The sequence below is a fragment of the Cherax quadricarinatus genome, chromosome 30 (genome assembly GCF_038502225.1).
Source record: "Cherax quadricarinatus isolate ZL_2023a chromosome 30, ASM3850222v1, whole genome shotgun sequence".
NCBI lineage: Eukaryota > Metazoa > Arthropoda > Malacostraca > Decapoda > Parastacidae > Cherax > Cherax quadricarinatus.
In genome coordinates this window covers 24,617,576-24,645,210 of record NC_091321.1, presented here as the reverse complement: position 1 = coordinate 24,645,210, position 27,635 = coordinate 24,617,576, and the positions used below count along the sequence as shown (strand labels likewise).

At 43.1% G+C, this 27,635-nt stretch overlaps 1 protein-coding gene across 5 annotated transcripts in view; it reads right to left on the bottom strand.

Moving 5' to 3' along the window:
* LOC128692714 (glycerophosphocholine phosphodiesterase GPCPD1) overlaps nucleotides 1-27,635 on the bottom strand; it is a 237,459-nt gene that overhangs the window by 163,230 nt on the left and 46,594 nt on the right. For all 5 annotated transcript variants that reach the window (XM_070090010.1, XM_070090014.1, XM_070090012.1 and 2 more), the window contains one exon: nucleotides 8,182-8,338. In XM_070090010.1, the coding sequence (XP_069946111.1) occupies nucleotides 8,182-8,241 (60 nt within the window). In that variant the 5' untranslated portion in view covers nucleotides 8,242-8,338. The remainder of the gene's footprint in view (nucleotides 1-8,181; nucleotides 8,339-27,635) is intronic.

Below are 27,635 nucleotides of genomic sequence, written 5' to 3'. Positions count from 1 at the left end.
GCTGAAAGGGAGCGGCTGCTGGATCAATATTATGAAGTGGAGGACAACATTGTGTCCTGCAAAACTAAGGCTTTAGAGAAGGTAAAGGGTGTAGACAATGTTGTTGGTCAATCTAGTAAGGAAAATCAGAGGTGTCTACCAAAACTCCCAGAATTATGCATGCCTGTGTTTAACCGGGAGAAAACTGGGAGGAGTTCTGGTCTATCTTTAAAGCAGTCGTACATGATAGGAGTGATCTTGTAAGTGTTACCAAATTATGCTATTTAAAGGGACAAGTAAGGGGAGATGCGCATGTTCTCATACAAGCATTCCCAAATGTAGATGACTCCTACAGTGAGGCAGTTGACTTGTTGGAGGTCACTTACGGTAACTTGGAGCAAAGTAGGCTGGATCTAGTAGCTAATTTGGCTAGTTTGAAGACTCCAGATCACAACCGCAACAGCTTACAGCAATTTAGGATCAAACTAGAAAGCACTCTTAAGACCTTGAGTAATAAATATGATCTGGAGGGAGCAGAGTGGTTGTTGAGTGCCTTGATTCAGAATAAATTGAACCACAAGACAGTAGAGTGGCTATCTAACAGATATCACAAGGGTTACTTCAGGTTGGAAGAAATAAGAGTGGGCCTGCAGGAGCTAATTGTCCAACTGCAGACCAGCCAACCCATTACCTCTAGGAATACCACGTCTACAGACCCCAGTGCACCTGTCAAGTTCCACAAAAGGAAACTTTATCCCAATATCAATAATCATAAGTCACCTACTAAACGGGGTTACGTAGGCACATATCAAGTGACAGGGGGCAGTAATAGTGGTTCTCCACATCAAAGCAAGAGGAGGAAGTACCACAATAAGGGTAGCCCAGTTGATAAGAGGTCAGGCAAAGAAAGGAGAGATTGTATCTTCTGCAACGGTACTCATTTCTCTAAGAACTGTAATGCCTATAATTCATGGAATGTTAAAGTGGAAAGATTGGAAGAGCTTGCTAGATGTATCAGGTGTCTAGGAAATCATAATGTAAGGGATTGCCGTGCTAACTTGCACCATTGTTATCAGTGTAACAAGGGAAGACACCACATAGCTATGTGTAAGGGCGGATCTAATCGTAATAATGGTAACAATAGTGATAATAACCCGGACACAACAGTAGCCAACGTAAAGATTGCAGCTAATGTCGGTAATGATGGCCTAGCTGAGGTAGCTTTACCTGTGTTGGATGTGGTGATTAATGATAAACGGCGTAAATCCAAAACTGTAACAGCATTACTGGATCAGGGATCACAAAGTACCTTCATAAAACGTAATTGCCTTAAAGGGATGAAGGTACAAATGGGAGATCCTGCTATGCTCAAGTTATCTGGCTTTCTCTCGAATAAGAAGGCCCAGTCATACGACACTGTTTATGTAACTGTCAGGCTGGGCAATGAGAGAAAACGTATTAATGCCGTAATTGTGGATAGGCTCCCAGAGAAAATATCTACAATAGGGCTTGGTAACGCTACTGAAAGGCTTTCAAGTAAGGTAAATTTGGCACCTTCTGGTGTAAATAATGATTCTGTGGGGCCAATAGATATTTTGATAGGTAGTGACCATTATGCCACCTTTGTAAAGGGTATGACAAAGAAATGCGGAGTCACCCTTCTAAGGACCGCAGGTCACGTGATGTATGGCAGGCTTCCTCGTACTGATAATGAATGACTGGAGGAAGCCATAAATACAGTTACGGTGTGTCTTACTCATGAAATATCACCCCAGTATAAATATACTTCAATAGAGGATGAAGTTGAACCTGTGTATAAATTATGGGAATTGGACAGCATAGGGATCAATGTAAATGAAGAAAGTCCAGATGATTCCTTTACTCAAGAACAATACCAGAAGGATGTTAAATTTGAATCTGGACAATACTGGGTGAGACTTCCGTGGAAGCTGAACCATCCAGACCTACCAACTAATTACCGGATAGCATATGGACAATTAAAGGCTCAGCTCCACGAACTGAGCAAGACACCAGAACTGTTGACTGCTTACGATGATATAATTAATGAGCAGTTAAATAATAAATTCATAGAGGAGGTACCTCCTGAGCAAGCCCAGATTTATGGTCACTATTTGCCACATCACGGAGTGAAGAAGGATTCTAAGACCACTCCTCTGAGGATTATGTTTAATTGTAGTGCCAGGAGTAACAAAAATGTACCTAGTTTGAATGACTGTTTGATGACAGGTCCGTCGTTGACGGAAAAACTGGGAGACATATTATTAAACTTCAGGGTTAAGAATTATGCCTTTACGGCGGACATAAGTAAAGCTTTCCTGAGAGTGGGTCTGCAGGAGGCTGACCGGGATTGCACTAGGTTCTCATGGCCCGAGAATCCTAATGACCCACTTAGTCCCCTGAAGACTTTTCGCTTCAGGAGTGTATTGTTTGGTGCTACCTCCAGTCCGTTCCTACTCCAGGCAACGATAAGTGCACACCTTAAGCGTACGGGTGGTCCACTGAGTGGAGTAATGGGTAAACAATTTTATGTGGACAATTTCCTGGGGGTGACGTCTACTGAAGAGGAACTAATGAGCATATATGAAGGGGCTAATGAAATAATGCAAGGTGCAAATATGCCCCTGAGGGAATGGAACAGTAATTCGTCCAGTTTAAGGGCTCAAATAAAGACAACCCTGGAGTTGAAGTGTCTAAATATAGTAATGTGCTGGGACTGACTTGGGACACAGAGAGAGACTTGTTATCATTAAAGTCTAATAACTACAGTATGCCCAATAAATTAACCAAGAGAGTCTTACTTGCCAAAGTTTCAAAATGCTTCGATCCACTAGGCTTAGTGTCCCCACTTACCATAAGAGGAAAATTGTTGATACAAGAAGCATGGAAGCTTAAGCGTGCTTGGGATGAAACCCTACCTGAGGAATTTGTTGAAAGGTGGGAAGAACTAATAGGTGAATATGTAAAATTACCAATGGTGGAGTTCCCACGTAATGTGGCCAGTCAAGATGGAGAAAATGTACTCCACATTTTTTGCGATGCTTCGAAATTAGCATATGGAGCAGTCGCTTACCTTCAATGTAATAGTGCCATTTCTCTTGTTATGTCTAAGGCTAAGGTGGCTCCAATCAAATCACGTACCTTACCTCAGTTGGAATTAACGGCCATTTATGTAGGTGTCAAATTAGCCAATTATATAAGAAATAAATTGCGAGAGATAAATATCAGCGACACCGTAATTTGGTCTGATAACGAGGTATCCTTACAATGGATTCGTAATGGTAACAGTAAGATTGTGTATGTACAAAACAGTCGCTGAAATCTAGCAAATGCAGGAGAAATATAACAGTTTGGGTCAGCATATGTTAACCTTTAATCACATTCCTGGTGACGAGAATTCGGCTGACTTCTTGTCTCGAGGCTTGACTTATGAAAAATTTGTGAGTGCTTTATCGTGGTTTAAAGGGCCAAGTTGGCTGGTGGACAAAATTAACTGGCCAGTGCAAAAGGCACATATTGCTCCTGTCGAAATTACGGTGAGCACCGCTCCAGTCAGTAGTCCCTCCTTAGCCATTGACATTAATAGGTATTCTTCCTTACCCAAGCTGATTAGCGTGACAAGGTTAGTGTTTAAATTTATAAGTAAGATGAATATCTCATATAATTTTCCCCATCCCCTGAAATACTGGCTACAGAGGATACAAGAAGAAACCTACAGGGATGAGATTAAATTAATGATGGACGGAAAAATTGTGAAAGGCTCAATAATAGAAAAGCTGGGGCTGTATTTAGAGGATGATGTAATTAGGTGCAGAGGCAGGTTACAAAATGCTGAATTGGGGGAATATGCTAAGCACCCTATCTTGCTGCCCAAAACTCATCACCTGACAACCTTGATTGTCTTTAATGCCCATAATAACGTGATGCACGGTGGGGTACAGGATACCTTAAACTGTATTCGGGAAACCTTCTGGATTCCACAAGGACGGCAAAGTGTAAAAAGGGTTATCAAGTCGTGTGTAATATGTCGCCGGGTGGATGCCAGAACCTACATGTACCCAGGTCCTCCACCATTGCCAAAGGAACGCGTGCAGTTGGTAAAACCATTTGATGTGACCAGAGTGGACTATAGTGGGCCAATCATTTTAACAGGTACTTCAGATGGTGTTCGCTTGAAGGTGTATGTCTATTTACTTGTACAGCTACTAGGGCTGTTCATCTAGAAGTGGCTCAGGACTTGTCTGCAGAACAGTTCATACAGCTGTTCCGGAAATTTGCAGCTAGGAGATCCTGTCCAAGATTGATGATCTCAGATAATGCCACCAATTTTGTAGCGGGTGCTCAACACTTGATGGAATTAAATAAGAGTGATGATGTACAGTCTTTGTTGACCCAGCGAGGGTGTGTCTGGAAATTTATTATTCCCAGAGCCCCTTGGCAGGGAGGACTGTATGAAAGAATGATAGGTACAGTGAAAAGATGTCTTCGTAAGGTGCTACACAGGAAGAGAATTAATTTGGAGGAATTCCGTGCAGTGTTGGTGGAGGCAGAGAATTGGGTAAACAATCGCCCTCTGTCATACATGAGCGACACTCCTGACGAGGAGATCCTGACTCCCTCTCACCTAATATGCGGACGAAGGTTAGAAGCTGCACCTATCTATAGAGATAATCCCGAGGGAAGTGATGAGGATTACAATAACGTGACCGTGTTGAGTGATAAGTTCAAGATGTTAAATAAGGTAATTACTCATTGGTCCAATGTGTGGCGTAAAGAATATCTTCTTACACTACGTGAACACTTTTATGGTGCGCCAAAGGCAGTAAACCGACAGAGCATTCAACCAGGTGACATTGTGTTAATTGATACTGAACAACATCAAACATTGTGGCCTCTGGGCAAGGTAGTTACATTATACCCAGATGCACAAGGTGTTGTCAGAAACGTCAAAGTGTTGTGTCGTGGTCAGGAAAGTTTGCGTACCATTAATAAATTAATTCCCTTAGAATTAAATGGTGTTCAATCCAGTGCAGATGGAAATCTAAGGGAAAGTGACACGAGTGATATTGAAGACACAGACCGAGTAATGCAAGAAGAAATTGTAGTAAGACCCACTAGGAAAACAGCAGCGCAATCTAGATAGGGCTGGAATCGTCTCCTGGAGGAAGACGCAATTTAAGTCGTCTAACAACGACTTCTGCCCGGCCGCAGTGTGGAAATTATTTAATTTCCGAAGCTATAGTGCCTAATAAGTGTTTAATGTGTTGATTTGGGTCAAAATGTATTTGTATTTTGAATGGAACCAACTGGGTTCCTGCTGCGCCTGCGCAGATGTGCGGGTTATAGGTCGAACTGGGGCACGAGGTGGCGGGAGTGTTTTGAATGTACATAGTGAGGAAGCTGTGAAACATGGGATCAGGAAATTGGCATTCACAGCGGCCTAAGGATTAATATAGGCCTCACTTCCTAATAGGAAGTGTCATAATTGTTCCTGGTGAAGAGTGAGGGAACTAGATTTACGTGACCACCGTGATAAAGTGGTAAAATAAGTGGATAATAGTAGGACCGTGGGTGACGGGTGCGCCACCATGGAATGTGTCCAAGGGAAATTACCCGTGAGTTAATCCTCACTCATCGGAGTGACCTCTAATGTGTATAATAATTATGAGATGTTAAATCGTCTTGTGAATGGTAATGTAATCAGTAATAATGACATTAAGTTAAGAGAATGCGGGAAGTGAAATAAATCGCCCTGCTCCGAGTGAACGCGTGATTCTCGTCCCGAGGATAGCGAAGGTTTATGGAATCACGACTTCTAAACCGGGACAAACCAACGGATACCTCGTCCTGCTGGAATAAGAACCGTGTCGGTGTAGCAGGACATCGAAAAGAGATGGTGAATGGAGGAAATAAGGAGCATCAATCACCCACAGTTAAGTAACCTTTCTAGTTATAGCAGACTGATACTGGCCAGTAAGGTATGTTTTAATTGGATAGATAACAAAAAGGCACAATACCGTGACTGGAACGATACACAAATTACCCGCACATAAAAGGGAGAAGCTTACGACGACGTTTCAGTCCGACTTGGACCATTGACAAAGTCACACTGTGTGTGTGTTTAATTGGATAGGTTATGGGTGATCCAGCCACATCAAGTGACCACCAGAGAATATCTGGTAAGTGGTGGGATTATGTACAAGTGTTTTTTCCTTGATGGGTATATCCATGTGTAACCTACCCCCCCCCCCTTCATTCAGTTAAACTAATATAATCTATACAGTCCACAATTAATTAGTAGCGCCGTACTTGAGGGTGCTACCCAATTTATACTGGTCTCAGATAGATATGGATAAGATTGTGAGGGTCGAGGGGCCACCTGCAGTGACCAGAGGTGGTTAAGTTTTCTCACGTCTACATGGGTGCTACGGTAAACAATATCGTTGTTGTCTCCCAAGGAGATTACTCGTATGCATGTAATGTTGAGGTACGTACAAGTAATCACTCCTATAAATTTTCCATATCTGCACCTCATTCCTGCTCTAGTATATAAGAACTTGCTATATGCCTATGCAATAGGCCTGAGGTATTAACAACCACCTACTTCTACTGTCTCAGTTTATATTCACTGTATTCAACTTACAAATCCTGTGCAGGTTAATCGTTTCACATGACTCATTCATTAAATGAAATAGACAACAAGGAAACCTCTATGGAAATACTGTATACAAAATTCTATTGCAGGACTAAGAACCACATGCTCAAGTCAAAGATATTTATTGAAGGAAATGTTTTGCCACTGGTGGCTTATGAATCCTCACTGATAAAGCCACCCAAAGTGAACATCTCCTATAATAAATCACTTGACTGTGCATATGTCTTATTCCTACGATTTGTCATATTAACTAATCACCCAACAAAAGGCTGCAGTCAGAATGATAACAAATTCCCACTACAGACAGCACACTCCACCAATATTCAAAACTCTGTAAAGTAAAAGGACACAAGTGCAACTAATGTGACATTTTATTGTGGCAACGTTTCGCTCTCCAGGAGCTTTATCAAGCCATTACAAACAATACATGGACACAGAGGGTATATAAAGGCTCAGAGTGAGGTGCAATACTAGTGAGGTACCATTTCGATGTTCACTAGTGGTGGTAGTAGTTGCACTTGTGTCCTTTTACTTTACATATTGTCGGTAATTCTACCAACTTTATTACATTCAAAACTCTAAACCTACTCACAATACAAAACATCCATACTTATTACTGCACCTACTACATACATAGAACACTTAACTCTGACATAAACCCTCCCCTCAAACATCTCCTTACCAACCTCAACAGAACACATGACCATAACACAAGGCACAGATCACTCTTTGATGTTCCTCGTGTCCATTGCACACTATGCAAAAACTCACTGCACATAAAAGGCCCTAAAATCTGGAATTCATTACCTGTGAATATAAAAGAAACACTGTCTGTTTATAAATTCAAGTCTCTTCTCAAAAATCACTTACTCACCCACAACTAAATAAATACTGAATAATTGTATCTCATAAATTGTATCTCATATATGTACCTCATTACCGTATCTCATAAATGTCAACCTGTGACCCAATCAAACTTTGTTACTATTTAACTTCATTACCTAACAGATAATCCATTCTACTGATTACACAGCAACAGAGTAAATGACCATATGACCTGTCTTTGTAATACTCATTTGTACTAAATTGTTATCTGTTTTACAATAATTTTTGTACCACTGAATATATCATTGCTTAGTTAATCTTAAGTTAATTTTAAGCCTGCCCATAATGCTCTGCATACAAGGGGCTTTGGCATGCTGCACTTTAAAAATTGTATTCCTTGTACTTCTCTGTATCATGTTCAAATTAATAAATAAATAAATAAATAAATAAATAAATAACATACCTGTGCTGGTACAATACTCTATTTGGCTTCATTGGCTATCTGATGAAGCACAGTAGGAATGAATCTACTCTCTATAACTACTGTGGTTCTTTGAATAACTAAAGCACCTGTCTGTGTTGATTTTGCTGAATATAGTACTATACATATAAAAAAGGTACACTACATCATCTAGAGCATATGCAACTCATGCATGGTATTAATCTTAATACACTTTTATTATCTGAAATGGAAGATAACAGACCTGCTCTTCCGGTGCAACTTGGCAAGAAACACGGAACTCCCATGCTCGACTTTCAATCATTTTGAAGCAGTTGTAGTAGTAACAGAAGAATCACTATTTAAACTATTTGCAGATACCAAGTTGCACACTTTCAATCACAGATGCATTTTTAGTCAATCTGTAAAGAAACAATACATTACTTTATGAAAGCTCAAACTAACACTGCCTCAAACCCAACAATGCTGTATTAATTTGATTACTGATACATGCTTTAAAAACAACTTTGCTTCTAGTAATAATGGTAGAATTACCAATAAAATGTTAGGTAAATGGACACGTATGTAACTAATGTGCCATTTTATTGTGCCAATGTTTTACTCTCCAGGACCCCAATGGAAATAAGTCACTGACTATTTTGAGTTATCCTAGGTAATATACATGATGAATAATAACTGTATTTGTGTACCTGTACCTAAATAAATTACCTTGACAAAGTTCCTGTTACATTAGTTGTATCTGTGTCCATTTACCTAACAACTTGTCTTGTATCGTTCCACATTTTTCTTACAAGAGATATTTACTTTCAACACCATAAAAGTATAATAATAACCATAACAGACCACATATGGACCAATATACTAGCCCCCCTTAAATCAGGGATAATCACAGACAGCACTACTGACCACTACCCAACCTTCCACTTAACAAACATTGGTAAGCCACCACTCGAATACAACAGTGTTTCATTTAGACTCCATGACGAGGCCTCAATAAGGAATTTCACAGCAGACCTAGAGAGTGTTGACTGGCCTACAGAATTCTCCAATGCCAATGGTATTGACGATTGGACAGACATTTTTCTTAACAAAATGCTTAGACTATACAACAAACATTGTACTATAAAAACGAAACCACGAATAAACGGCTTGGTTGTCCATGGCTAACCAGAAGAATTCTAAAACCCATTGATAAGAAACACCAATATGAAAAGCAATATAGACAGGGCTTAATACACAAAGATATTCTTAAACAATATTCAACAGTTCTCACCAAATTAATAAAGAAAGCCAAACAACTGTACTACTCCAGCAGATTCACTGACACAAGAGGAGATATAAAAAAAAGACCTGGAAAACACTTTCCCAGATTCTGGGGACCCACAAACTGAAAAAAAAAACAAGAATATTGTTCTAACTAAACCTCATGAAACACCATTGCATCCCACTGATACAGCTAACAAGATAAACGACTTCTCAAACATAGGATCTAATCTCGCCAGTAAAATTCCACGTACTAATGCCCGTGCCGGGGACTACCTAGATGGGAATTTCCCAAATTCCTTCTATCTTATACCAACTGAGCCCACGGAAGTCACCATGATCATAAAGCCACTTAAAAGTAACTCGGGGAATCTGTCTCATGTCCCACCATTATTGCACAAGCGAGCGGCCCATGTCCTTTCGCATGCTATTACATTACTTTTTAACAAGTCACTAGAAACTAGCACTTTCCCGACACTACTCAAGACAGCAAGGGTTACACCAATACATAAAGGTGGTGACCCTACAGACGTAAACAACTATAGGCCAATATCAAACTTACCATTGCTATCCAAAATCTTCGAGAAACTCGTGCACAGGATTATTATTATTATAATCAAGGGGGAAGCACTAAACCCGTAGGATTATACAGCGCCTATGGGGGGATGGAAGGCATTCAGGCTTAATTCAGGGAACTGGAGCACAGATCCAATTCCCTAGATCAAGAGCCCCTCACCAGCGTCAAGGAGCCTTCCTTGAGGGGTCGTGCACAGGAGACTATATTCATTTATAACCACAAAACATACTCAACCCCTGCCCCCCTCAAGGAAGGTTCCTTGATGTTGGTGAGGGGCTCTTGATTTAGGGAATTGGATGTGCCCCAGTTCCCCGAATTAAGCCTGAATGCCTTCCACATCCCCCCCCCCAGGCGCTGTATAATCCTCCGGGTTTAGCACTTCCCCCTTGATTATAATAATAATAATAATCAACCCCTGCCAATTTGGATTCGGGAAAAATAAAAGCACTAATGATGCAATTATAAAAATGCTAGACCTGCTTTACATAGCATTGGAAAATAAGGAATATCCACTAGGAATTTTTATTGACCTAAGAAAAGCGTTTAACACAGTAGACCACGGCATCCTACTCCACAAACTTGACCACTGTGGTATAAGAGGCCATGCGCTTGCATATTTTAAATCCTACCTTTCTAATAGGTATCAGTATGTCACCATTAAAGACACAGCCTCATCAATACGGCCACTTGATACTGGAGTTCCGCAGGGAAGTGTCCTTGGACCCCTGCTCTTCCTCATTTACATCAATGATCTTCCAAACATCCCAACACCTGAAACCCATTTCTCTTTGCTGACGACACGACTTACGTCATCTCCCACCCTAATCTTGCCACCCTCAACACCATTAACGAGGAGCTGCTCAAAATATCGACTTGGATGACAGCCAATAAACTTACACTTAACACTGGCAAAACCTACTATATTATGTTTGGTAGCAGAGCAGGTGTTGCGCAACTTAACATTAGGATCGACAACACTCTAATTGCCAGACATAATGAGGGCAAATTCCTTGGCTTATACCTAGACAACAACCTAAATTTCAGCACCCATATCCAACACATAACAAAAGTAGTATCCAAAACGGTGGGGATCCTCTCCAAAATACGATACTACGTACTGCAAACTGACCTTCTCACACATTACCATTCACTTATATATCCATACCTCACCTATGCTATCTGTGCTTGGGGTTCAACTGCAGCAACACACCTGAAGCCAATAATAACCCAACAAAAAGCCCAGTAAGAATAATCACTAAATCCCATCCCTGGCAACCCCCCCCCACTCTTCATAGATCTAAACTTACTCCCTGTTCAGAACATCCACACTTACTACTGTGCAATCTATATCTACAGGACCTTAAATTCCAATATTAACCTTGACCTAAAACGCTTTCTTGATAGTTGTGACAGAATCCACAGGCATAACACCAGACACAAACATCTCTATGACATTCCCCGTGTTCGACTAAACCTTTACAAAAATTCAATGTATTTCAAAGGACCTAAAATCTGGAACACCCTACCTGAAAACTCCAGAACTGCAGACACATTCATCACTTTCAAAACTACAGTTAGAAAACATCTTATCTACCTGATCCACCCCAACTAACATGATAACCACCTGGTGGTTCACTCACCCACTGACTATAAACCCAGAAATACTAATCTTAATCTTAAAATATTAAAATAATAGTCAAAAGTTTGCCTATGATACTCCAATATAGACACCTTGTATTGTGCCAAAACAAAAGCATTCACATTGCTAAACTCACAAATTATGATGTAGTCACTTAAGCCTTAATACCATAATCTGTAAGGTTAATCTAAGAATTAATCTAAGTCTGCTCGAAATGCCTAGTCATGCTAGGTGTCCTAGTGGCCCCCTCTGTAATTAGTATTTTATAACATGTAAACCACACAATACCCAAAACCTGTAAACCCCACATTGTAACCATTATAGAGAATAAACTTGAATTGAATTGAACTGAATAAGCGTGTCATCAATACACTGGTATGTACTCTCCCGGCCCTTGTTACTTTAAAAAACAGTCTCCATTTTTGCTGCATAAGAATATCAGAAAGAAAGAACACTGCAGCAGGCCTACTGGCCCATGTAAGGCAGGTCCAAGTCTCCTACCAACTTAAGCCAATGACCCAACCTAGTCAGGTCAGGTCACATCCACTTTAGGAAGGAACATGGCATCAGACCTTTTATCACAAGCTAGTCAGGTCCAACTCACACCCACTGATTATGCTGCACAGTTTTGGTTACTGTATTTCAGAATGGATATAAATGCACTGGAAAACATACAAAGGAGAATGACAACACCTTTTACTTATTTTTAAAACTACACAACGTTTTAGCCTCTATGAAGCCACTCGGGAGTTTGTTCTACTCATCCACAACTCTGTTACCAAACCAGTGCTTTCCTACATCCTTCCTGAATCTTGAATTTTTCCAACTTAAAACCATTGTTTTGAGTCCTGTCTTGGCTAGATATATTTAGCATGCAATTTACATTCCTTTTGTTTATCCCTGCTTTCCATTTATACACCTCAATCATATCCTCCTTAATTCTATGCCTTTCTAAAGAGTGCAGATTCAGGACCCTTAGTCTATTCTCATAGGAAAGTTTTCTGATACATGGGATCAACTTTGTCATTCTCCTTTGTATGTTTTCCAGTGCATTTATATCCCTTCTGTAATGCAGTGACCAAAGCTGTGCAGCATAATCCAAATGAGGCCTAACCAAAGATATATAGAGTTGAAGAACAACCAGAGGACTCCTATTATTTATGCTTCTGAATATGAAACCAAGGATTCTTGTTTGCTTTATTGCAAATACTTATGCACTGCTGACTTGGTTTTAGATTACTGCTAACCAGAACTCCCAAATCCTTTTTGCAATCATTATTTAATTTATATGTGGCATGGTTATTTTCCTGTCTAATGCTTAGAACTTAGCATTTGTCTATATTAAGCTGCATCTGCCACTTCTCTGACAACTGCATCAGTCTATTCAAATCTTCCTGGAGTGCTCTAATGTCCTCGTCAGAATGAATTTGACAGCCTATTTTGGTGTCATCAGCAAACTTGCTTATGTCACTGTTTATTCCCTCATCTATGTCGCTTATGTAGATTGTGAGCAACAAGGGGTCCAACACTGATCCCTGTAGAACACCGCTCGTGACACTTCCCCACTCTGATTTCTCCCCATTTATGCAAACTCCCTGCTGCCTACCTGTCAATCACACCTCTAGCCAGGAAAATATTTCTCCTGTTCCATGTGCCTTAATGAAGCCTTACTAAGTCCATATATACTATCATATTCATTATCATGATCTACCTCCCCAAATACACGTACCTTAGTGAAAAAAGTTAATAATAATTTGTAAGGTATGAATGCACTTTCGTAAAACCATGCTGAGATTCATTAATCAATTTATGCCTTCCATGATGGCTACGAATTGCCTCGGCAATTATCGATTCCATAAATTTTCCCACCATGAAGCTTAGGCTAACTGGTCTATAGTATGAAGCTAAGGACCTGTCAACTGGTTTGAAAATAGATATTACACTTGCCATTTTCCACTTATCTGGCACTATGTCAGTTTGTAGTGATATGATGAGATTAGCCAAAGGTTTGCTAAGCTGCTCTTAACATTCCTTTAGAACCCTTGTGTACAGTTCATCAGGGCCTGGGAGTTTGTTAGGTTTTAATTTATCTATTTGTCTAAGGACCATGTCACTTGTGGCCCTAATCGCGCATAGTTTATCATCATCCTGTTCTATATAAGTTTTTTTTTTCTGGAATATCGCTAGTATCTTCCCATGTAAAAACTGAGAAGGAGGCAAGTGTTAAAAGTTCTACACATTTCCTTATCATTGTCAGTGAGCTGGCCTGAGTAACTTTTGAGTGGGGTTATCCTGTCCCTAATGTTACTTTTGTACACCTGAAAGAATCCTTTTGGGTAAGTCTTCAATTTCCTCGTGACTTTAACCTCATAATCTCTTTGCTTTTCTTATTCTTTTTTTTATCACTAACTGAATATATTTTCTTAACTGTTACTCTCCTCTTTTGATTCGCCTATGTATATGCCCCTCTTTTGACAGCGATATTTTTTATCCATTTATCCATTAACCCATTTAGGATAATTTTTGTTGGATCTGATTTCCCTATTTGGATTATTATTATTATTATAATCAAAAAGAAGCGCTAAGCCACAAGGACTATACAGCGCTGCAGGGCAGGAAGGAAGCGAGGGCATCAGGTGGCAAAAGGGAGATGGATGAGCAACAGGTTACGGATAACAGCGGGGCAGTGGATGGTGAAAGGGTAAAGGGCAGCAAGAGACTGAACCAGAAAGGGCTGAGGGGAGTGTGAAAAGTATCATCAGAGTTTGTGGAGTAAATCAGTCGTTGTCAAGAAGTCAATGAGAGAGTCAGGATTAAAGGAGGGTCCATCAGCAAGAAGGGAAGGTAAAGAGAGAGTAGGAGAACGAAGACGACGTTGGAGGTAAATTCTGCGTGCTCGTTGATAGAGAGGGCAGTCTAACAGAATGTGGCTAATCGATACTGGAACTTGACACTGCTCACAGAGAGGAACAGGGTGCCTCTCCATGAGATACCCATGAGTAAGACGAGTGTGGCCAATGCGAAGGCGGGAGAGAGTGGTCTCCCAACCTCGGCACTGATGACAAGAAGACGGCCAGTAACCTATGCTCGGTTTAATAGAATGAAGTTTGTTACCGAGCAGAGTTGACCAACGTTGTTGCCAACGGGTGCGAAGGTGGGTAGCTATTGCAGCAAAATAGTCTAGAAATGGAACACCTCGATAGGAAATTGGTAGGTCATATACTGCTGACCGCGCAGCAGTGTCTGCCTGTTCATTGCCCTGTACGTCGACATGACCAGGGACCCAACAAAAAACAATATCTTTATGTTTGGTAGAGATACGGCGTAGCCAAAGTTGGATACGGAGAACTAGGGGATGAGATGTATCAAATTTTCGTATAGCCTGTAGAGCACTAAGGGAGTCTGAGACTACTACAAATGATGACACAGGCATAGATGCGATACGAATAAGTGCTGCAAGAATGGCATACAGTTCAGCAGTAAAAATGCTAGCTGAAGATAGTAAATGCCCTCGTACGACGCTGTCCGGAAACACTGCTGCGAATCCGACGCCGTCTGAAGACTTAGAGCCATCTGTGTACACAGCGGTGGCATGAGAATGAGAGTGGAAGTGATCAAGAAAAAGAGAGCGGGAAGCCACCGTAGGCAGTTGAGCTTTCGAGCAAGGGAGTGAGAAAGAACAGACCCGAACAGCTGGAACTTCCCAGGGGGGTAGGGAAAAGTGAGATGCTACATGAACATATAAAGGTGGTAACTGAAGGGAAGACAAGAGTGAAAGTAGGCGAAGAGAAAAGGGACGGAGCAAACAGGGGCGGCGAATGAATAAAGAATGTCTACTAATATCGGTGACCATTCTATAAATGGAAGGATTGTGTAGATCGTGAGAGCGTACATAGTAACGAAGGCAATGGGCATCACGGCGATCAGACAAGGATGGAACATTTGCTTCTGTATAGAGGCTCTCAACAGGGCAAGAGCGAAAAGCACCAAGGCACAAACGTAAGCCTTGGTGATGGATAGAGTTAAGGCTAGAGAGAGTAGCAGGAGAGGCCGCGGAATAAATCTGGTCACCATAATCGAGTTTCGATAAAACGAGGGCTGAATGTAGGCGAAGCAGAGTTCGACGATCAGCTCCCCAGGAAAGATGAGCAAGGGTTTTAAGAAGGTTTAGCCGGCTGTGACAAGTTGCCTTCAGAGAGGTAATGTGAGGTTTCCAGGTTAACCGACGGTCAAAGAGAAGGCCTAGAAACCTGACTGTATCACGTTCGGGGATACGGGAGCCATAGAGATACAAAGGATGATCGGAGATAACAGAGCGTCTAGTGAAAGTAATTTGGTGAGTTTTGGTACTTGAAAATTTAAACCCATGTGTGGTGGCCCAAGTGGAAACACGGTCGACCGCATGCTGGAGAGAAACTGCAATAAGGTGACAGTCAGCGCCTGCACAAGCAATAGCGAAGTCATCAACATAGAGTGATGACCAAATATTGGGTGGAAGAACAGAGGCCAAATCATTTATAGCAAGGAGAAAAAGTGTTGTGCTTAGAACACATCCCTGAGGGACACCTTCAGCTTGGACGAAGTCCGGGGAAAGAACATTATTGACTCGAACACGGAAATGTCTGTCAGTTAAAAAGTTCTTAAGGAAGGATGGTAGATTGCCTCGGAGGCCTAAGGAATGGGCCTGGGCCAAAATATTATACCTCCAAGTTGTGTCATATGCCTTCTCAAGGTCAAAAAATATGGCAATAACTGAGTGATTATTCGCAAAGGCATTACGAACATACGTATCCAAGCGTAGTAAGGGGTCTATGGTAGAACGACCCTTACGAAAGCCATATTGACTAGCGGAGAGACTGTTGTGAGTCTCTAAATACCACATTAAACGTCGATTTACGAGGCGTTCCATCACTTTGCAAACTGCACTTGTAAGAGCGATGGGGCGATAGTGGGAGGCATCATGTCCTGTAGTACCCGGTTTGCGGAAAGGGAGAACAATGGCAGATTTCCACAGCTGGGGAAGAACTCCTTGTGCCCAAATAAGATTGAAGAGGTGTAAGAGGACTACAAGGGCTGACCGATGTAAATGTTGTAACATACGAATATGAATATCATCAGGCCCAGCTGCCGATGATCGGCAAGCTGAGAGCGTTGCCTCCAGTTCTTGAAGTGTAAAAGGCACATTATACTGTTCTTCTCCGAGAGAAGAAAAGTCCAAGGGTACTAACTCTCTGGCAGACTTTGAGGAAAGAAACGAGGGGCATAGATGGAGCCCTCGGGAAATACGGACCAGATGTGTGCCAAGTTCAATGGCAACGTCGAGAGGGTTTGCTATATCAACACCAGTGACCCGTAGAACAGGAGCCGGGTCAGGAGAGTATTTACCACTCAATTTCCTCACTTTTTTCCAGACTGCACTCATAGAAGAAGCAGAGGTGATGGTGGAAACATAGTCTCGCCAACAAGTGCGTTTAGCTTCACGGATGACACGGCGAGCGATCGCACGCTTCTGCTTAAAATCAACAAGTCTCTCAGCGGTTCTATTGTACCGGTACCTGCCCCATGCAGCACGTTTCAAACGTACTGCACGAGCACAAGCAGGAGACCACCAAGGCACGCACTTCTGAGAATGCCTGCCTGAGGTGTGGGGTATAGAATGAGAAGCTGCGGTATAAACTGATGTCGAGAAGATGTGTAGGAGCTCATCAATGGAGGATGAAGAAGGAACCTCACTAAAAGCAGTGAGGTGTGAGTAAAGATCCCAATTTGCCCGATCAAATTGCCAGCGAGGGCTACGGGAAGGTGGTGAATAGGAAGGAGAAGTAAGAATGATCGGAAAATGATCGCTGTCATGTAAGTCTGGTAGAACAGACCAGGTGAAGTCTAGTGCTGTGGAGGAAGAGCAGACTGATAGATCGATGCAAGAGAGAGTATGAGTACGAGGATCAAAATGGGTGGGAGTACCCGTATTTAAAACATGGAGGGGGTGAGAGGCAAGGAAAGCCTCCAACTGAATGCCACGTGAGTCACAATGAGACCCCCCCCAGAGGAAATGGTGGGCATTAAAATCACCAAGTAACAGAAGTGGTGGTGGTAAGGATGAAACAAGAAAGGCAAAGTCTGGGATAGAAAATGCTCGAGAAGGAGAGAGATATAAAGAACATATTGTAAACCACTTATTCAAGTGGATACGGGCTGCAGTGTAATGCAGCGAGGTATGGACAAATAGTTGACAGTACGGAATATCATTGCGTAGAAGAAGGGCACTTTCATTAAAGGTCCCATCTGAGAAAGGATCCGAAGAATACAATAAATTATAGCCTGAGATAGGTTGGAAAACAGCCGAGTGTAATTTTGGTTCTTGTAAGCAAGCACCAACAGGGGAAAACCTGGAAAGCAACATCTGAAGCTCACCCCGATTACCCCTGAGGCCGCGGATATTCCACTGTAAATAGGCCATGATTGGCGATGAAGAAAATATCAGGAATCTGTAGGTAAAGGCACCTACGGACTAGAGGGGTTAGAAAAGTCAACGTGTGGTGGCATTGGAAGATGTTCAAGTAGCGAAGGAACGGAGCGTTGCGAAGAATGGGGTTGTGAAGATGGAGGAGAGGGAAGAGAAGGAACAGGAAGTGAATCAGTGTCCATTGAAGGTTTAGTCTCTGCAATATATTCTGAAATGGCTTCAAGTGTTTCTGAATTCAAAGATGTATGGGAAACCATATTGGAGATAGGAGGAGGAGGGTGAGTAAAGATTGGGACAGTAATGGACTGTACCAAAGTAGAGGGGGAGGGAAAAGTGTAAGGGACTGGAGATGAAGTGTGGGGGGGGACAGAAGAGGTAGAAACCTGGGAGGTGACAGAAGAGGGAGAAACTTGGGAGGGGACGGGGGTGGAAGGCATAGTACGAGGAGGAGGGTGAATCTCCACACTTGTAATAGAGCCAGAGAGAGGGGAAGAACTAGGTACAGAGACTGGAAAGGTAACGTGTGGAGGTGGAAGAAGGGAAGGAAGGGGCAAAGAAGATTTGAGCAATGTGGATTTTTTGGACTTCTGAGTAGAGGGGCGATTGGTATTAGGTGTCGTACGAGGTCTTGTCGATACTGGGGCTTGTGAGGAAGGACGCGAAGATGTGAGAACAGACTGAGTTGTAGTCGGGACGTCAGAGCCAAGGACAGCAAAAGGATTAGATGCCGTAATGGCTATGGGAGGGGTAACAACAGAGGAGGCTGCAGAAGATGGGACCCCAGAAGTGGGGGGATGTTTGGAAACACGAGAATAAGAAACACGGGGTAGTCTCCCTTGGAGGCGGAGATGAGTAACTGCCATAGCATAAGGGAGACCTTCTGCCTCTTTGAGGCAACGGATTTCACGTTCATTTAAGTAGACCTGGCAACGGCGGGAGTACGAAGGGTGAGCTTCATTACAATTAAGGCAAGATGGAGGTTGACTGCAAGATGTATTAGAATGGTTGTCGGCACCACAGACTGGGCATTCGGCCATAGATCTGCAATATTTCGCTGGGTGACCAAAACGCCAGCAATTTCTACATTGTTGCGGTGTAGGTATCACCTTTCGAACTTGTAACCGATGTCCCGCGACATATACAGAGGACGGGAGTTCTCGGCTGTCAAAAGTTAAACGAGCCACATTGCAAGGGTAACGTCTCCGCCCCCGGGCAGGAAGGACATAAGTGTCTACTTTGAGGATTGGGAGATCCTGGAGTTCCAGCTGTTCAAAAATGTCATTGCCACATGACTGGAAATTCTGTTGGACTATGGTATGGGGCAGAATGACAGTACCACTACAAGAATTGAGAGAAAGATGTTTTTCAATAGTGATAGGAGTAGTATCAATATTCGAAAGGAGAGAAAGATCATGAGCTTGGGTAGCATTCTGGACAGTGACGATGCGCGTACCGCTCTTGAGAGCGTGAAATGAAATATCTCTGCCAACATGACGCAGGAGCGCTTTGGCAATACTATGGTCAGAAAGGTAGGCAGAAGAAGAAGTTGGTCTTAAAGTAAAGAATTTAGTCCATTGTGTGGTCCGAAACTGAGCGTGGAGAGGGAGTGCTTGACGTGTCGGTCGTTTCCGAGTAGAATGGGAAGGTAACGACGGAGCATCATCAGGAGATTGACGTTGGCGTTCAGGAGTAGGACCGGAGTTGGTCCGGCATGAAATGGGTGGGCGATTCGAAAATTGCCGTACCGTAGAGGGAGAAGCCGGAAGCATAGTCAAAGGAGAGCGGAGTTCAGACAAATCGAAGGAGTCAGTCGAAGCCCCGGTACCTGAAGCGGGTGAGGAAACAGCACCAGCAAGAGGTACAGGGGCATCAGGAGTGTCCGAAGAGTGGTCTAAACACAAGGCAGGGTCAGAATGGGGTGCGGTATCAAGAAGGGGCCCGGGGGTAGTGGTTTCATGGACTAGGGCTGCCATGGTTAGGTTACTCCTTTGCTTTTTGTTTTTAAGAAAAAAAAAGAAAGAAGAAAAGAAAATAAAAACAAAAAAAAGAATAAAAAAAGGGGGGAGCGGGGAGGAATAGTTCCCAGGAGGAATGAAAGGGCCGGAAATCTCCCTCCGCGCCCAAGAGGACTCGACACCGCTAGTAGCGCAGATGCAGCATGGAACCCGTGCCATACCCTACCCTTCATGCCAGTAAACCAGCAATCCGGGATAGCAACCTCACATCTGCCGAGCTACCTCGGTGGACAAAAGAGAGGGCGGCCGGATATCCGCCACAAAGCATACCTCCTTCAGCCACCACCCCCGGAATCCGAAAGGTGGCTTCCAGAGATACACCCGTCGCCCAAAAGACACCCAAAGCTACTCCGGGATACCGGAGAGGGATCGGGACATCCCTAGGCAATCCAGATTCCACGGCAAACTACGCCACCGCCAAGAAACCTCAACGGAATGGGATCGACCCCGGTGTCCTTTCCCCCACCTAGGAACTAGCACGCCTGTGGGAGAAATCACGAAGGCTAAAAAGAGGAAGGGCAAAAGGGAGGGGTGAGGAGGAGGAGGAGGAATGGAAAAAGGGGAGGATGGGGAGGATGGGATAGGGGAGGGGAGAATGGGGGGTAATTAGGTTCGGTCTGAGGAAGAAGACCGACAGGGCTAATTCCTCAGACCAAGAGCCTCTTCACCACGCCAAGGAGCCCCCCTTGAAGAGGTCCCTATTTGGAACATAAGTTATCTGAGCAGCTAGCTCAGGGAAACTCTCTCACACCTTATCCCTATTACAGAAAGCATGACCCATTTTTGGTTTTATAGAAACACAATGTACAAGTTTTCAAGACAAGTGCATGATCAGCTAAACCCCCATGGTTATATAAGACTGTGGGCCACAGGCAGCAACATCTGGGGTGATCAAGAAGTCAAAGAGGTCCAGCCTTAGGTCAGTCTGCAAGGGTAATACAATCCTTGAAATCGGCCATGGGCATGGGACAGGTAATAATAATTTACTGTTACTAGAACACACTTGTAAGATTATTAAGGGGGAGCGCTAAACCCGTAGGATTATACATTTGTAAGAGTATCTTACAACAGAACCATAGACTTATGCTTTTGACTTGAGGGGCTGACCATCCACCACCTACTAAGGTGAACTGATGATGACGAACAAACAAAAACAAACCAAACATGTCAACAACCACCACCACCACAAGCCACAACCACCGCTACAAGCCACCACCACAAGCTACAACCACCACCACAAGTCACAACCACCACTCTCAGTAGTACCAGTTCCTAGTAACCAGTTACCAGTGTACCAGTAGATGACTCACTACCAACCGTCTGTGTGATTCATTGACTGTATTCATATTGCTGCTGACCATAGCAGGATTTCAAACATCCTCACCCGTAGGCACTCATGGGTCAGTCAGGCTAGGGAGCAGAGAGAGGCAGGACGGCTGTTGGCGCTTTCCCATACTTTCCGTTATATTATACATACTACCAGCCTACGTGAGTATTCTTACCCTATCCACGTATCGAAAACCCACATGACACCACAAGCCACAACCACCACCACAAGCTACAACCACAACCACAAGCCACAAGCTACAACCACAAGCCACAACCGCCACAACCACTGCCACAAGCCACCACCACAAGCTACAACCACCACAAGCCACAACCACCACCACAAGCCACAACCACTGCCACAAGCCACAACCACCACCACAAGCCGCCACCACCACAAGCCACAACCACCACCACAATAACAGTAACCATTTTTACTGTTGTCTGAAATGATTTTTTTACTCGCCTGTTTTCGACTGATGAAGCTTGTTGTACAGGTGAAACGTTAAGGCAATAACTATATTCAAGTGCTGCACACGTCTTATTTATCATATTATAACAGTTGAGAAACAACGACAGTCACTAATTCCAAGTTTCTCAAGCAGGATAGGTAACCAGGTATTCTGCTGTGCATCTCAGAATATCATCTTGGAGAGAGAAACAAAATCCCCAGAATAAATTCAACAAAAACATCCTAAGAAATAAAAACCATGGGATTTTCTGGTTCTCCTCGAAACCTTCCTACCACGACTAACCACTGTTCTTACTGCAAGTAGCAGTTGTAACAGGTGGCCGTCATATCTGAACCTCACTCTTCATATGTACTGTAGTGCTCTTATCAAAATCTTACAGTATAATCAACGACACTTATGAAATCCATCTTGTAAACCGTATATACCACTAGACTGTTATGATCATAACATTTAATCTTGGCTGCACTTCCTTGTAGACAATGTTTCTTCATTGTCAAGGTAGCCAGAGCATGTAGTACCAACTTAGCTCCATCAGTAGCTACCACTAGACACAACTTGAGACTCTCTGACCGCGGGTTTAAATCCCGCCCGTGGTATGATTTGTTTACCACTAGACACACCAAGTGTCCACACTATTGGTTGATTGTGGTTCACAAGATTTGAGATTCTGGGATTCCATTCTTCCTTTCGTTGTCCTTAATTCAGCAACATGTCTCATGAACGCTCAATTTTATTATATTTATGGGGAATAAAATCCTTAAAGGTCATTAATAATTATTATATTTATGAGACCAACTCTAAACCCATAGGCCAAGGTTACTCATTATTATATTCAAGGGGAAGCGCTAAACCCAGAGGATTATACAGCGCCTGGGGGGGGGGGATGTGGAAGGCATTCAGGCTTAATTCGGGGAACTGGAGCACAGATCCAATTCCCTAAATCAAGAGCCCCTCACCAACATCAAGGAACCTTCCTTGAGGGGCTAAGGCTACTCAATTGGCGGCCTGCAGTCGGAATCCAGACCTTCTGAGTGTTGTAGTTGGACCGCGGCCTTCAGGAGGAAGCTTAGTTAACTAACAGGTGTTAAGTTCAGTATCAGGTGGTACACAAGAGCGGGATTAATACATTATTCTATCTGAATGGAATACAGTATTCTAGCATAGCTAAAAAAATTATATCTTCTTCCATTCAGTGATAATTCAAACTGGTAATAATCATTTGTGCAATGAAATTGACATTTTTGAAGAGTTTGGCCGCATATGCTGGTAAGTCTGGCGACCCTGGTGCAACTTGGAATTTCGAGAAAGGTTGTGCATGGTATGATTTCGGGTTTCCTCATTTTCTTTTTAGCAAGTTTGATTTTAATTTGCTGTGCCCACTTCTTTTATAAATGCGTACGTTGGTGACGTATTTAGTATTGAATTGCGTTTTGATCAAATTCTTCACATCAGTGTTTAATCAAATTGGTTAAAAAATTTTATTCTGGTTGTTCCTAATTTATATGGAGTAGATATAAAACATGTTTTATTTTAATAAATACATATAAATTTTAGTATTAAATACATTTTATAACACAGAGGACAACTGCTTCACCAAGCTTGTGTTTAAAGTAAACTGACTGATATTTTCATATTTATTATCCTATTATTTTACAATCTAAATATGACTTCTAATTTTTGGGTTTTTTAATGCTCCATATATTTACTTCCATATCAAATTATTTGTTTTACTGGTCATATCTTTTTAACGGAGACATTGCATGTTCAAAAAGAAAGTTTGATGATGAAAACTGTTCCTTCAAGGAAGAATGGATACCGCAGTACGCTTTCATTCTTCCCACAAATAGTTCTAAGCCCCTTTGCCTCGTATGTAGTGAAACAATTGCTTTAGTGAAGAGCAGTAATATGAAACGCCATTATGAAACTAAACAGTGGATTTGAAAAGATACATCAGCCAGGAACTGAAGAAAGAAAACAAACAAAACGACTAAAATCGCAGTATGAGAGGTCAACCGTAGTTCTTGTCAATACCACGACAGCCCAGGAGAAAGCAGTGGAATGTTCACGAAGAATAGCTTGGATCTTGGGAAAACACAAGAACCCCTTCACTGATGCAGAAATTGTTAAAGAATGAATGCTGGAAACTGCCGATACATTGAGGATAAACAGAAAAAAGATAAAAGACAAAACAAAGTAGATTCCATTATCAGATTCCACATCAACGAGCTTAACAGAGCTAATGGCAACTTGATCTAGGACTGAAAAAAGCACCTTGTATTTCACTGGCTTTAGATGAGTCAACAGAGTACCGATAATGCTCAACTTGTAGTGTTTGTGCGATATTATGATGAAGAGAAAAAAGAATTTTGCCAGGACTTGTTGGGTGTGACCGACCTTAAAGGAAGAATACGAGGAGAGGATATACACTATATGGATGTTACAAAAAACGCGGTATCTAGTAATGATAGAGATCTCCAGTGAATACAGCATCCAGCCTGTTACTGGGTTTTTGTAACAAGTAGTCAGTATCCTGGTCCAATTATCCATTAGAATTTAGTAAGATTCAATAGTGCTTCAGGATTACAACTGGTAGGCTACTAACTAAAGAAAGTAAAATTTAATAAGTTTATTAATAACAAAGTTGTCTAGGCATATATTATCAAAGTAAATTAAAGTAATCAATTGAAGATAATATAGGATACAAGTTGCTACACTTCTCTCGTGTACAGTAGTATTGAGCTGAAGGCTCATGTCACATCTTTATGGTTTTAAGTACCGTCTAGTACATTGTTAGCATTTAATAACATAGTACAAATATATACAAGTAAGTTTTGTGTGTGTGTTAGTTACCATTTTGTCCTAGGCACATGTCGATTCGACACTAGGCCTGTTGTATATGAGTGTGTGTGTGTCGTGTGTGTGTGTCGTGTGTGTGTGTCGTGTGTGTCGTGTGTGTGTGTCGTGTGTGTGTGTCGTGTGTGTCGTGTGTGTGTGTCGTGTGTGTGTGTCGTGTGTGTGTGTCGTGTGTGTGTGTCGTGTGTGTGTCGTGTGTGTGTGTCGTGTGTGTGTGTCGTGTGTGTGTGTCGTGTGTCGTGTGTGTGTGCCCTGTGTGTGTGCCGTGTGTGTGTGTCGCGTGTATGTCGTGTGTGTGTCGTGTGTGTGTCGTGTGTGTGTCGTGTGTGTGTCGTGTGTGTGTGTGTGTCGTGTGTGTGTCGTGTGTGTGTGTGTGTGTGTGTGTGTGTGTGTGTGTGTGTGTGTGTGTGTGTGTGTGTGTGTGTGTGTGTGTGTTACCATTTTGTCCTAGGCACATGTCGATTAGACACTAGGCCTGCTGTATATGCTAGTGTGTGTGCGTGTGTGTATGTGTGTGTGTGTGTGTGTGTGTGTGTGTGTGTGTGTGTGTGTGTGTGTGTGTGTGTGTTGTGTGTGTGTGTGTAGTTTGTGTGAGTACTGTGTGTGTGTGTGTGTGTGTGTGTGTGTGTGTGTGTGTGTGTGTGTGTGTGTGTGTGTGTGTGTGTGTGTGTGTGTGTGTGTGTCGTGTCTGTGTCGTGTCTGTGTCGTGTCTGTGTCGTGTCTGTGTGTGTGTCGTGTCTGTGTGTGTGTCGTGTCTGTGTGTGTGTGTCGTGTCTGTGTGTGTCGTGTCTGTGTGTGTGTCGTGTCTGTGTGTGTGTCGTGTCTGTGTGTGTGTCGTGTCTGTGTGTGTGTCGTGTCTGTGTGTCGTGTGTGTGTGTGTGTCGTGTGTGTGTGTCGTGTGTGTGTGTCTGTGTGTGTGTCTGTGTGTGTGTGTGTCTGTGTGTGTGTGTGTCTGTGTGTGTGTGTGTGTGTGTGTGTGTGTGTGTGTGTGTGTGTACTCACCTATTTGTACTCACCTATTTGTGGTTGCAGGGGTCGAGTCATAGCTCCTGGCCCCGCCTCTTCACTGATTGCTACTAGGTCCTCTCTCTCCCTGCTACATGAGCTTTATCATACCTCGCCTTAAAACTATGTATGGTTCCCGCCTCCACTACTTCACTTTCTAGACTATTCCATGACTTGACTACTCTATGACTGAAGAAATACTTCCTAACATCCCTTCGATTCATCTGAGTCTTCAACTTCCAATTGTGACCTCTTGTGTCTGTGTCCCATCTCTGGAACATCCTGTCTTTGTCCACCTTGTCTATTCCGCGCAGTATTTTATATGTCGTTATCATGTCTCCCCTGACCCTCCTGGCCTCCAGTGTCGTCAGGCCGATTTCCCTCAACCTTTCTTCGTAGGACAATCCCCGTAGCTCTGGGACTAGTCTTGTTGCAAACCTTTGCACTTTCTCTAATTTCTTGACGTGCTTGACTAGGTGTGGATTCCAAACTGGTGCTGCATACTCCAGTATGGGCCTGACGTAAATGGTATACAGGGTCTTGAACGACTCCTTACTGAGGTATCGGAACGCTATCCGTAGGTTTGCCAGGCGCCCGTATGCTGCAGCAGTTATCTGATTTATGTGCGCCTCAGGAGATATGCTCGGTGTTATACTCACCCCCAGATCTTTTTCCTTGAGTGAGGTTTGCAGTCTTTGGCCATCTAAACTATATTGTGTCTGCGGTCTTCTTTGCCCTTCCCCAATCTTCATGACTTTGCATTTGGCAGGGTTAAACTCAAGGAGCCAGTTGCTGGACCAGGCTTGCAGCCTGTCCAGGTCTCTTTGTAGTCCTGCCTGATCCTCATCCGATTTGATTCTTCTCATTAACTTCACATCATCTGCAAACAAGGACACTTCTGAGTCTATCCCTTCCGTTATGTCGTTCACATATACCAAGAACAGCACAGGTCCTAGGACTGACCCCTGTGGAACCCCGCTTGTCACAAGCGCCCACTCTGACACCTCGTCACGTACCATGACTCGTTGTTGCCTCCCTGTGTGTGTGTGTGTGTGTGTGTGTGTGTGTGTGTGTGTGTGTGTGTGTGTGTGTGTGTGTGTGTGTAGTATGTGTGAGTACTGTGTGTGTGTCGTGTCTGTGTGTGTGTCGTGTGTGTGTGTCGTGTGTGTGTGTCGTGTGTGTGTGTGTGTGTGTGTGTGTGTGTGTGTGTGTGTGTGTGTGTGTGTGTGTGTGTGTGTGTGTGTGTGTGTGTGTGTACGTACTCACCTATTTGTGTTTGCAGGGGTCGATTCATAGCTTCTGGCCCCGATTCTTCACTGTTTGCTACTAGGTCCTCTCTCTCCCTGCTCTACGAGCTTCATCAAACCCTGTCTTAAAATTATACATGGTTCCTCCCTCCACTACGTCGCTTTCTAAGCTATTCCACTTCCTGATAACGGACTGAAGAAATACTTCCTAACATCCCTTTAACTCATAGGAGTCTTCAACTTCCAATTGTGACCCCTTGATTCTGTGTCCCATCTTTGGAACATCCTGTCTCTGTCCACCTTATCTATTCCACGCAGTATCTTGTATGTCGTTATCATGTCTCCCCTGACCCTTCTGTCCTCCAGCGTAGTGAGGCCGACTGTGTGTGTGTGGAGGAGGGGGGGGGGTCGATACATTAATAAAAGTGCGCAGGGTGTAGTATAGCCTCAACAATATTAGGACAAAACATGCTTTGCACTTTATGTGAAGGTAGGTTGGAAGGTTGCTGGGTCAAAGGCCGTGTGTGTGTGTGGGGTGTGTGTGTGTGTGTGTGGGGTGTGTGTGTGGGGTGTGTGTGTGTGGGGTGTGTGTGTGTGTGGGGTGTGTGTGTGGGGTGTGTGTGTGTGGGGTGTGTGTGTGGGGTGTGTGTGTGGGGTGTGTGTGTGTGGGGTGTGTGTGTGTGTGTGTGTGTGTGTGTGTGTGTGTGTGTGTGTGTGTGTGTGTGTGTGTGTGTGTGTGTGTGTGTGTGTGTATGTGTGTGTGTGTGTGTGTGTGTGTGTGTGTGTGTGTGTGGGTGTGTGTGTGGAGTGTGTGTGTGTGGAGTGTGTGTGTGG